Below are 12,790 nucleotides of genomic sequence, written 5' to 3'. Positions count from 1 at the left end.
CCCAGCCAGCATTATTAGGTGGACTTTTTTCCAAATTTCCGAGGAACAGATAATTGCTAGGCTTTTGAAACTTCTCTAAAGTACAGAAAAAGAACAGCCTCCTAGCTATTTCTAGCAATCTCATATAACTCAGTTCCCAAATCTTGACAAAGATGGAAAAAAATTACAGGGCAATCACACATATGAATATAGATGACAATATCCTAAAATATTAACAAATACTATCCAGCAAGATATAAAGAAATGTGTACTACCATATCCAACTAAGATTATGAGAATATAAATATGACTAAATATTAGGAAAAGAATAGTATAATTAACTATAGATAGGTCAAAAAGGAAGCATTCTGTAAGATCTAAAATAAGATGAAAAATTCAGCATCCACTCCTGTCAGAAACTGAGTAGGAAGTAAACAAGGCTTTCCATTTAATACATGCATCTTCCCTACAGAATATTCACTGATAGAAATTTAGTTTTATAGTTAACTTGAAGGGACACCTGGCTGGCTCAGTTGGTAGAACATGTGACTCCTGATCTCAGGTCATGAGTTTGAGTCCTACGTTGGGCATGGAGCCTACTTAAGAACAAAACAAAGAAAAGCACCTATAGTAACTTGAAATTTTCATTACAGTGCTTAAATTGCTTTAACTTCCATCCATTTGGGATACCTGGCTTAACTGAGGGTTAATGGCTTTCCCACATTCAAACTACTTGAGTGTTTGCCTCTGTGCAAACCATCAGAATCACAGCTACAGTGTTTCCAACATATCACACATATGAAAAGTTTCTTCATACCATGGACTCAGTGATGCCAAATCAAGTTTATGTTAACTCTGAAGGCTTTGAAACATGTGAGACACTGAAATGGCTCAGTATCACCAAGGAAAGAAAACCCAACTCAAAACTACTTAAGCAAAAAATTGAAATTTATTGATTCATGTCACTGAAAAACCCAGAGGTAGATTTGGTTCTCTTCATTTCTCTCTTACCTGCAGCGCTGGCCTCTTCTCACCCTTCATGATGGCTCAAGGCTAACATCCGAGTCCAGCAGAATAAGTCCAACAAAACCAGGGTAGGTTTCGCCCCTGACTGGATGAACCTGGTCACCTGCACCCATCACTGTGGCCGGGTGAAGGAACAGTATTGACGGGCTAGACTAGGCCACAAGTTCCACCCTTGCACCTATCTACCACGTCAACTGATGAGTGAGGGCTAAGTGGCCTTCCAAAAAAGCAGGGCAGGAACTACCATGAAAAGCGGGTAAAAAATGTTGGGAAGCCAAAGGAACCGAGGTCCAGGACAGGCCTCTCTCTAGGGTGAGCACACGCATGATGATGTAGCTAGGAGGAAGTCCTAAAGGTTTTCCCACACTTGAGACACTCATATGGTTTCTTTCCACTGTGGATTCTCTGATGCCGACTTAATGTTGACCTAACAGCGAAAGCTTTTCCACACTCATTACACTCATAAGGTTTCTCCCCAGTGTGGATTCTCTGGTGTATAACCAACTGAGAACTACTGGGGAAGCCATTTCCACACTCCGTGCAGAGATAGGGCCTGTCCCCACTGTGGATTCTCTGATGCCTGATCAGATCTGCACTATTATTAAAGGCTCACCCACATTCCTCACACTGGTAGGGTTTCTCTCCAGTGTGGATTCTCTGGTGCCGAATTAATGAAGAATTGCCATTAAAGGATTTCCCACACTCCTCACATGGGTAGGGTTTCTCCCCGGTGTGGATTCTCTGGTGTCTACCATAGTAAGAAAAAAAGCTGAAGCATCTCCCACATTCCTCACATCTGAAGGGTTTCCTTGCACAGAGGATTCTCTCATCCTTTCTTTTAATATTTTTCACTGTGGGGATTTCCTGGTGTTTCTCCAGTTCACATGTTTCTGGAAAGTCACTTTCCTGAGAAACACTCTGTGGCAGCCCATGTGATATCATCACATCTCTTTCTTCAGAAATTCCCTGAGTTGATGTGGACTCACTGTCAATGTTGGTCTCAGCATCTGACATGAGAAATGGAAGACACATGCCACCTGAAAATTATACTGGAAACAACAGAGCACTAAAGTATAGAGCCTCCGGAGATTACTATTCCAAACTCCATGTAGCCTGCCAGAAATATAAACCTATTAAACCGGAAGAGCCAAATATAACAGAGGCAGAAAATAGTAGCTGTGGAATAGGAAATGAGATTTTGAATCCAGGTCACTACACTTCCCAACAAAAAAGACTGCTTCTTATGCTTCTCCAGACCTGTATGTCCCCAATAACTTGTGACTTCATAGTACTTAAATGCTTGAAAATGCTCTGGAGGAAGCAGCACAGAATCTGGAGCAAGAGGCAACACCTGGTGGGCTACAAGAGTTGAGCATATGCCATCTAACTGTTAGAAATGGCTGAGTATGTGCTGTTGTGGGACTCAAAACGTGTCTGCTCAACTACTTAGAAAGAGGAGAACACAGTTTTCTTTAAGGCCCAGGAGACTGCACAGTGCTCTCCTTTGCATACTGAGGAACAGGAAAGCCTCAGGTGAGAAAAAGACAACAGGAACAGGCTGTCTACTGGCATTTGTATTTCCAAAGATTGGAGGACATTTTCATTAAGTTTTTTGAAATTCAATCCATTTTTTTCTAAAACTGAGTTAAATTTCATATTCAAGTGTTGATCTTTATCAATTTGTACTCTTCTTAATTAAACATTTGTGGTTAAAAGCAGATATTAGCATTTTTATGCCATTTGCAAAATAACATTATATGCAGAATGCCTGTTTATCCTCTGGGTTTTGTTTTTTTTTTTTTTTACAAATTAGCTGCCCTTGATCTTAAACCACTAGAACATAAGCTCCATGAAAGCAAAGGCTTTGTTTTCTTTCTTGCTGTATCCTAGGTGTCTTGAACAATTCCTGACACACAGTAGATACTAAATAAATGTGATAAAATAAATGACTGAATAATTATTTGTTATCTGTATAAATAGGCATACAGGGGTGCCTGGGTGGCTCAGTCAGTTAAGCGTCCCACTCTTGATTTCAGCTCAGGTCATGATCTCAGGGTCATGAGATGGAGCCCTGAGTCAGGCTCCACACTGGGCGTGGAGCCTGCTTAAGATCCTCTCTCTCCCTCTCCCTCTTGCCCCTCTGCGCTCCCCCACCCCACTCACCCCCTCTCAGAAAAAAAAAAAAAAAGGCATACAACTTATGTACTACAATAATAAAATTATTATGACCTGAAAGTTAACTGGATCCATGTTATAACATAATGGCTGATAAGTTCTGTTTTAATAGGGAGTGGGGGTGATCTACCCAGTTCTCCGCACATGCCTATGTGCATGTGAATTTGGAGGAGCGGGCTTCTGCAGAAGGGAAACAGGAGCAAGGAGATAGCTGAAACTGTGAACAAACAGGGAAATAACAATCTGAAAAACAGTGATCAGAACAATGTGGAACCTGGAAGTCAATTCTCATGTATCTTTTCCCTTGCTGTTTGGCAGAAAGCAAGTGTCACACGATCCAGATTAGAATAATAGATGACAGAGAAACCCCCTCCTTCCCTGATACCCTAGAACCCTATCATTTGAACTTATCAGCTTCCCCAGAGTACTTTCAAGCAATCACCACTTTCCCTAAACCTCCAACTGGCCCCTCACTTAACCCTCCCGTCAGTATCACCTCTTTCTCGCTGGGAAAACCAAGACTGCCTCAAAGGTGCTCCTCAACCTCCTCACTATCCACCCCCACAGGGTGGCACCCATCTCCCACATTCCCTTCAGGGCTCCCCCTCTCTCACCTGGATCCCAGCTCTGCCCACTTCTCTAACGGAGCTCATCAGGTACATCCTCTCCCTGCCCCCCTTTCACCTTTTCTGACTTTAGCTACTCAGGTCCACCTGAGGGTAATTATCTTTCCTAGACTAGCTTTTTTTTTTTTTCCAACTGTTTGAGAACCACTAGTAGATCATGAAATAAATGTGGCAGGTTGCAAGAAGAAACTTTTTAAGAAGTGAAAGACATCAGACTAGATTTGAATAGAGAATTAATAGAGAATACCAGGTGTCAGAGCAAACAGGAAAGGTAAGCTGTAAATCTGAAACTCTGGCTTCAGTTATTTGTAAAAGCATATATACTAGGTTGTGACTTAAGTTGTATTTCTTACTGTAGGTTACAGTAAAAAAATGTTTGCAAAACACTGCCTTAAAGCTACTGTTTACAGTCTTCCTTTCATTCCTAAACCTCACAAAAGAAGGTAAGTGTTTCCCTAACATGTTCATATCCCACTTACCTCATGGGCTTCTACTCCATTGCCCACCAGCTTCCTTGGAAATCTTCCCACCCTTAGCTTCAATCTCACTCTTTTCTCTACTTCCTCCTCCCTCTCTCTTCAACCCTAAAAAATCTTTAAGATCCTCTTCCCCATCTCCCTCTCTATTTAGGGACATTTCAGCTACATGGAGTCCTTTATAGAGAGCAAGGTATCTCAATCTCAGCACTACTGACATTCACAGCCAGATAATTCTGTTGTGTGGGGTTGTCCTGTGCAGTGGAGGATATTTAGCACCATTCCTGATACAGTTTCAGCCCCTTCCCCAGTCTGCACAAACAAAAATGTCTCCAGACATTACCAAATGTCCCCTGGGGACAAAGGTGGCTGGCCCCTGGTGAGAACCACTGATATGGAGGACTCCCACATATACAGGGTGATCATAAAGTCTGGAAGTAGATGTATTTTTTAATAGATTGAAGATGTCTTTGACACCATTATGTAGGCCTGCCTAGGTTTCCAGACTTTGGCACCCTGTATAATCCCAGCCTTGACCTTGTCCCAACATCACAGAGTTGCATTCTCAAGAGTCTGCTATACCCAGGGAGCTGTATGTTTCAGAGAAACTCAAACTTCATGGGATAAGTCTACTGTCCTCGTCACCATAAAAGCTATTTTTATATCAAGACTCATTTATGTTTACCGCTAAGCTTTATCATTGCTACCTGACACCTCTACGATCCTGTCTATCCCTGCATCACCCTGTCCCTACCCTTGTGCAGGCCTCCGAAGTTATTAACTGTAATACAGCAACAATGTAACAAGGTTTTATGCCTTAATTTCCCTCACAGGCCAATCAAATTACATACGATGTCCAGTTAACAGTTCTGAAACATAGTAATCACGGGCTCACGCCACACGGCACTGGTGGCAAGGTCACGGTGGCAGGGGTCCCCGCTCCTGCTCCATGTTCTTTTGCCAGCTCCCTCATCTCCTATTCCCAGGCAGTAAGTTCCCTAGGACAGAAGTCTTCGGGTCTGCCTTAACCTCTGTGTCCTAGGCTTTCTATACATACCAACGATGCTTATGGATGGTTGGCTAAATAAGAGGGCTTAAGGATATGCTCTGTAGTAGAGCAGGGCTGTTCAAAAGAAATACAACGTGAGCCATAAACACAAGCTACATATGTAATTTTGTTTTTATGGGAGCCACATTAAAAAAGTAAAAAGAAAAATGGTAAAATTAGTTTTAATAATATATTCTATTTAACCCAGTAAATCTAAAATATTATCATTTCAACATGAAGTCAACATAAAAATCATAAATGAGATCATTTACACTATTTTTTTTTTTACTAAGTCTTCAAAATCTCGTATTTTATACTTATAGGACATTTCAATTTGAATTAGCCCCCCTTCAACTGCAAGAGTTTAATAAGCACACACAGCTAGTGGCCACCATGTTAACGGCACAGAAGTAGACAAAAGGAAGTCCTGCTTAGGCTTTCAGTCCTAAGCCTAGGTTCCTGAACACTTCCTTAAAAAGATAAAACAGTGCATGCTCACAGGTGGGCCCCAGAAATGTCCATTTTAAAATACGCTCCCCAGGTAATTCTCCTGCACATCAAACCATGAAGCTCTTCACAATTATATGGTGACATACATGATCAAGGTGTAGTGATATCTCATTGTAGTTTTAAATTGCATTTCCCTAATGGCTAATGATGTCAAGCATCTCTTCATTTGTGTGTTCCCTTTGGTGAAATGGCTGTTCATACCTTTCACACATTTCCTAACTGGGTTGTTTTGTTTTTGTTGCTGAGTTTTGAGAGTTGTTTATATATTCCAGATACTAGTCCTTTTCCAGATATTATATTATGCCAGGAATTATACTGGATCTTTTATTATTCCTTTCCTCCAGCCAGATTATCTTCCCCCCACCCCATCTGCAATGTTCTTATCTGCTGAATGCAGAACATGTGGCCTGCCACTGAAGGAGTGTCACCTGATATTATTCTAAGTGGGAATTCCTCTAACTCCTCCTGCTGGGTCCCACACCTGCTGTGTATATACCAACAGCACTTAACACATTCTCTCTTTTTTAGCTCTCTAACCCTGTCTCCATAATTAGTATCCTCCAGAGCCTCTCAAACAAAGAAACGCCATTTTAGCACACAGCAAGTGCTCAAAAACTGGCAAACCATGCATCTAACAAAGGACTATGGTTGATGGTTCTAAACCTGCCTCACCTACCTTTAGAGACATCACTGGTATTCTCTGCAGGTAGATCGTCCTGTGGCTCCAGACCCCAAGGCAAATCCCCTCCTTCCAGAAGTGAGATCAGGGCAAGTCTGCAAACTGGGTATCCTGAAAAGGAGGCAGAAAATGGCAATGGAGGGGAGTCTCATGTTAGTGTTTTTGAGGCACCACATAACCCCGTGTCTGCAGTCAGAGAAGGAAACCCCAAAGCGGCTCAGTAAGGATAAGGCCCATAGAAGTGGGCTGGAAAGTGGGGAAGCCCAAGGAGATTTTTGATCAAGAGGAAACTGAGCATTTGTGACCTCTTCGTAAAAAATCACAGAGTTTGTCAGTGAAATCCTGTGAGACACATGCAAGCACAGAAAAGCAATGAGGGAAGTCTTCCTTAGACCACCGGGACAGCTGAAGGTACTACCTTCAACAGAAGATACTTCTTTCCCATAGTGCCCTGCACAGAACTCCTATGGTGGGAAGTGTTCTCACCAGAGAATGGCCAAACCCACATTAGACCCACACTAACCTCAGACTTCTCCCTCCATCCCTGCCTGACATCTTCTGGGGCTGAGGGTTTAGGAGTTTTTGCCCCTGTAAATATGTAAAAGGTTAGGAGACTCACGCCACAATCTACCCTACCCTTGTCCTATGAATCTGAGTCCCAAAGGCAAAATGGCCTTACCCAGGGAAGTCAAGTTCCCATAATTCTGCAGCATCACCTCCCTGTACAGGGCCCTCTGTGCAGGGGACAGGCCAGCCCATTCCGTCCGGGTGAAGTACACAGCCACGTCCTCGAAGGGCACCACCTCCTGAAACAACAGGTTCCTGCTGCCCCAGAGCCAATCCTCTGGCTCAGAGCCAGAGTGTGGAGCACAGGGGACAGTGTGAGGTTCTGAGGGACAGTCCCATGATGGCTGGGAAATGAAGAGTAAAAGGACAAGGCCCTGAGTGCTACTGAATGACCACACCTACAACCAGCAACTCTGAGACCCCTTCACTGTCAGAGCAGCTTCTAATTACACATGAGACTTACTATTACAAGAGGCAATGTCACATTATAGAAAACTGGAACCAACAAAATCTTTCACAAATTCACCTCCCTGAAGTAAACCCTCTTCATTTTTGTACATGCCCTTCTGGTCTTTCAGACACTCTATGAACAGATGACTGGCCTCCAACTGTACTTCTCATGGGTGACATGCCAGGGATGTCCCTGCTGCCTGTCCCCACTTTACTGCTCAGAGTCCAGCCTATCCATCCTGCTCCCTGCACTTACACTGAGCCCTGTTCTATGTCCACATCTGCCTGCCCTACCCCAATCCTCACAGCTACCTACTGTGAACAGTCATGGTTTGTCCAAACAGGCCCCATTCCCTGCAGCCCTCACCTGATACCGAACCCTATTGTGCCACCCACCCCTCCACCCTCAACAAAAGGGGGCTATGCTGCCTCTGCTTAAGCCCGGCCAGCAGAAAGAACTCTGGAGTTGGAAGAGCCTCCTTAACTCCAGGCAGTCTTCCTACGACAAAGTGTTTCTTGATTCTAACGCTGCTCGGTGGCTCTCTGGCTGTCTCTCTTTATACCTCTCAGATAAACTATCCTCTGCCAACCAAACCGCCTGCCAGCCCAAACTCTTCCTTCCCAGACAGCACAATGATGTGGTCCTTCTTGTCTTTTTGGTGTCCTCCGCGTGTGGACATGATCCTCACTCCAAGGTCTCATGTGGTCCTGGAATCAGTCACATGCCTGCCTCAGATGCCCAGTGACCCACACGCCAGTTTTGTTTCTGATATGTCCAATTCTGAACCTGTCACCCTCCCTTAAATGGCTGCTTCTAATCCTGCTCAATACAAGAAGAAACAAATGGTAAGTGCTCACATCTGATGCTGGTCATTATTTTGATTCCCTGTCTCAGCCAGTAGCACCACTTTTAGCCTGGTCTCCTTGGATGGGAACCTAAGAAGCATTCTCAACTATCCCCCTAGTCACTGCTTAGCTCTGGCAAGCAATCAGTAATCACATCCTGCCAATTCTATCTCCTAAATATTTCTTGGATCTGACTCCTATGCAACATCATTAGTCACCATATAACTCAAGTCCTCAGCAACTGTCCTTTGGACCATGGCAATGGTCCCTAATTCCAGGCTTATCCCCCAAGTCCACCTCTGTCCAGCACATAGAAAGATCTTTATAAAATGCCAATCTGACCTCAACTCTGTGAGCTAATGCACTTAGATGGATCACCATACCACAACAAACTCCAAATTCAAGAACCTGAGCCTGAGTCTTAAAGGCAAAAAATGTTAGATGACAGGATGGTCCAAGACTGGAGACAAAGAAAATTGCTGAGAGGCTTTGCTGACAATATCCAGGAAATGGACAATAAAATCAGGAAAGCCAGGGGCGTCTGGGTGGCTTAGTCAGTTAAGCATCTGACTTCAGCTCAGGTCATGATCTCGGGGTCCTGGGATCGAGCCCTGCATCGGGCTCCCTGCTCAGCAGGCCATCTGTTTGTCTCTCTCCCTCTCCTTCTGCCCCTCCCCCCACTTGTGCTTTCTCTCTCTGTCTCTCTCTCTCTCAAATAAATAAATAAAATCTTAAAAAGAAAATCAGGAAAGCCATACAAAGAAGGGACAAATGGGTGCTGAGACAGGAATAACAGAACTTGGATTGAATGAACAAGGTGACAAAGGAGAGTGAAGAGTCAGTAATGACTAAAAATCTAAAAACAGTGACCAGGGATGGTGGCATGGGGATACTAGCAATTGGCAGGAAGTGCAGAAGGAGTGGGAGGTGTGAGGGGTACAATGAACTGTGTGTCTCTGATGTGTCGAGATTAGGCTTCCAGGCAAGGCCATACTAATGGAAAGGAACCCAGACAATGGATGATCTGGGACTGGTACTTGGGATAAGATCATGGATGACAAGATGCAACATAGAGAAGCCTGAAGAAGACAGTCCATCAAGTAGCACTCAACAACCCAGCACACTGCAGAGCTGAAAGGCATCTGGCAGCATCTTTCTCCTAACGTGGAATGAGTAGCATTGTTGCCATCTGACAGAGGAGGTCAGCTGAGGCACAAAGAGGTTAGGTGACTAGCTCAAAGTCACAATGTTCCTGAGGGCTGATAGGGATCTCCTCTGAAATTAAGTTTCCTGTCACCTAGTACCACGTTTCATATTGCCGCATCCTGCTTCCCTCAACCAGAAGTACTGAGTCTTGATACAGACATTCATGTGCCCTTCCTGAACCAATTCTTTCCTCACTGATCCAGAGCCCCCAACTATGCTCTCTTTTTGGAGGACAAATTGTATATGCCCCCTTTTTCTTTTCTTCCTCCTACCATCCCTCTGGTCCCACCTCCCAAGAATCTTGCCACCTTGTTGATCTGGAACGCTCCTACCGAACACTGGATACCTCCACCACCAGCCTGAGTCCCTTATCTCATGGATCCCTCTGTGGGGGTCCCTACTGAACCTGGGGGCTCTCCAGCTCAGCAGAGATCCCCAGAGTGCAGGAGGCTTTACTTCCGATTCCTCACTCTCTCCAGCCACTGCTTCCTGGGCTCTGGAGTCTCTGGCTGCTCAATCTGTCATCGTCAGCTCTTTCCCATCATCCAGTCCCACTGTGGGGATGAAGCAGGGCCTTCCTGCTGCTTTGGTTCTAACACTTTTGCCCGAATCACTCCTCTTATTTCCCATTCCTTCAAATAAGATTTCTTGAAGGATCTGAGAGAATCACAGCTCACCTGGTAACAGGCATTCAGGGGCATGGCTGCCATCACCTGGGCTCCCTCACAATGAAGGGCAGGGGCTGAGGGAAGAAGCAAAGAGAACCAAGAATCAGTGACTTTCCTTTAAACATGCAAACCTGTATTAGCTGCTAATATTAACTGACATTCACTCTAGGCTTGCAATGTGCCAGCTTCAGAACTCAGACTTTACATTCATTATAATACTAGCAGATATGTAAAATTATTGTCCTCATTTTACCAAAACAAGGAAATGAGACTTAGAAAGTTTAAGTAATTATTTTAGGCCACAAGAGCTGTATTCATAACCACTAGGTAGTGCTATCTTTCCTAGGTAAAACAATACATCAGGGCAAAAATATAAATAAACAAAAGCAAAACAAACCAAACATTAAAAAAAGAACCCAGGGAACCTACGCAAGAAACTGGCAACAGTAGTTGCTTCTGGTGCAGGAAGACTGGGAAATTGGAATCTGGGACAGAAGAAAGACTTTCTTTTCACTCTATGCCTTTTGAACTGTTCAAATTTTTAGCATGTACCTTAATACCTTTTAAAATATAACAGCTTGTTTAAAAATTTAAAAAAGAACCCAGGAATAAACTTAATAAGAAACATAACAAATTTATGTAAAGAAAATTATATAAAATATTATTGACAAACATAAATGAAAAGGCAAAACATGTTCCTGGATTGAAACAATCAATATTAAACTTTTTGTAAATGCTGACTTTCCTCCGAACTAATCTACAAATTTAGTAATAACTTCCTTTTATGAAGAGCTTGTACATGCTCAGCATCATGCTAAAATGCTTTATACACATCTTCTCATTTATCCCTCACAACATTCCTTTAAAAGAGATTTAGGTTTTGGGTTCCCCCCCGCCAAACAGATGAATAAACAGAAGCTAAGAGATTAAAAGACTTCACCAAGTTCACACAAAGAACAGACGGTCAAACCTGGATTTTAAGCCAAACTTGGACTGCATGCCAAGTTTGCCAGATTCCAAGAGCCATACTTGTAAGCAGCTAACCAATATTACTTTCAAGCAAATTATGAACAGAATTTATTTAGAAATCTGATAAAGTGATTCCAAAGTTGATACAGAAGAAAAGTCAAAATAGCCACTAAAATTTAAATAAAAAGGGAAAATAGGAAAGAAAAACTCGCAATACCAGATGCTAAATGTATAATGAATAAAGTAGACTGGTACAAGAACATACTGCTAGAACAATAAAACAGAATCTAAGACCCAGGAAAGACTAAAGCATAAAAGTAAATCAGAAAGATGGCATTCCAAATCAGTGAGGAAAAGGGATGGATTATTCAATGAACAACACTGGGAAAATTGGTTAACTACTGAAGAAAAAATGTGTAATTAAATTATCTCTTACCATACACTGAAATAAATTACATATGCACTAAAATTCTGAGTGTGAAAAACAAAACCAAAGAAAATAAAGGTGAGTAAGTCTATATCCCAGGGTGCAGAGACGTCTAGGATGAGCAGTTCCAGCACAGTGGTGGGGTCACAAGCCAAATGACAAAGAAACAAAGAGAAAACTCTTAAAATGACAAATTAAACTACTTTAAAACTTCTGGCTTACATGACTAAGGAAAACTCAAAAGCAAACTAGGAAATTAACTCTACAACATATGCAAAAAACATTAATAGCCCAGGACCCTAGAAAACCAGTAAGAAAAAGTCGAACATCCTAGAAAATATCACTAATAGGCAATTCACTTATAAGTGGCCAGTAAACACACAAAAAGCTGTTTACCCTCTACTGTATAAAGATGGCAAATTAAAACAATAAAATGTAATTTTTCTATCTATCCAATTGGTAACTTAAAAAAAAAAAAAGATAATGCTTTATACTGGAGAATAACAAAATATAGGAGACCAGTATCTGCTGGTAGGAATGTAAATTGTTCCATCATTTCCTCAAGACAAATACCTACTTAAGAATATTCCTATCTATAAGTATAAAATACCAAATTCAGTGGTGTGTGATTTGCTCACATTTAGAAAATTGTTAGTAGTGGTTACCTCTGGAGAATGGACCTTAGGGTCCAAAAAGAGAAGGAGATTTCTTTTTTACTATACCATCTTAAGTAATCCTTTTTCTTACCACACGCCTGTAGTACTGTTAAAATTTGCTTAGTTAAATTTTAAAACCAATTTTTAAAAATTCCAACTTGAGGAATTTATCTGAGATGTGTCCAAAGATGTGTCTGCTCATAAGCATTCATCACAGTTATTTCTAATATGAAAAAGATGCAAACTTAAATATCCAACAATGTGGTACAAATCAGAAAAAAAAGAGTAGCCATTAAAAATCATGCTGTAGGATATTTCACAACACAGGAAAACATTCAAATGCCGTGAGAAATTTTCATATTTCACTCTTCAATTGTGTAAAAATCATATGTGTGTACTTACAAATATCTACAAAACCACTCAATGGATATAAATTTTATTTTTTTTAAAAGATTTTATTTATTTATATGATAGAGAGATAG

At 42.0% G+C, this 12,790-nt stretch overlaps 1 protein-coding gene across 1 annotated transcript in view; it reads right to left on the bottom strand.

The window, feature by feature from the left end:
- Positions 1–329: 329 nt before the first annotated feature.
- Positions 330–12,790, bottom strand: part of LOC116644484 (zinc finger protein 19-like) — an 88,383-nt gene continuing 75,922 nt past the window's right edge. Inside the window, 4 exon segments of the mRNA XM_032424079.1 lie at positions 330–2,012; positions 6,517–6,630; positions 7,199–7,325; positions 10,266–10,330. Of these exon segments, the coding sequence (XP_032279970.1) occupies positions 1,342–2,012; positions 6,517–6,630; positions 7,199–7,325; positions 10,266–10,330 (977 nt within the window). The 3' untranslated portion in view covers positions 330–1,341.

The sequence above is a fragment of the Phoca vitulina genome, unplaced genomic scaffold (genome assembly GCF_004348235.1).
Source record: "Phoca vitulina isolate PV1807 unplaced genomic scaffold, GSC_HSeal_1.0 scaffold30, whole genome shotgun sequence".
Taxonomy (NCBI): Eukaryota; Metazoa; Chordata; class Mammalia; order Carnivora; family Phocidae; genus Phoca; species Phoca vitulina.
The sequence above is the reverse complement of the archived record's forward strand: the minus strand, read 5'-3'. Positions and strand labels throughout refer to the sequence as shown.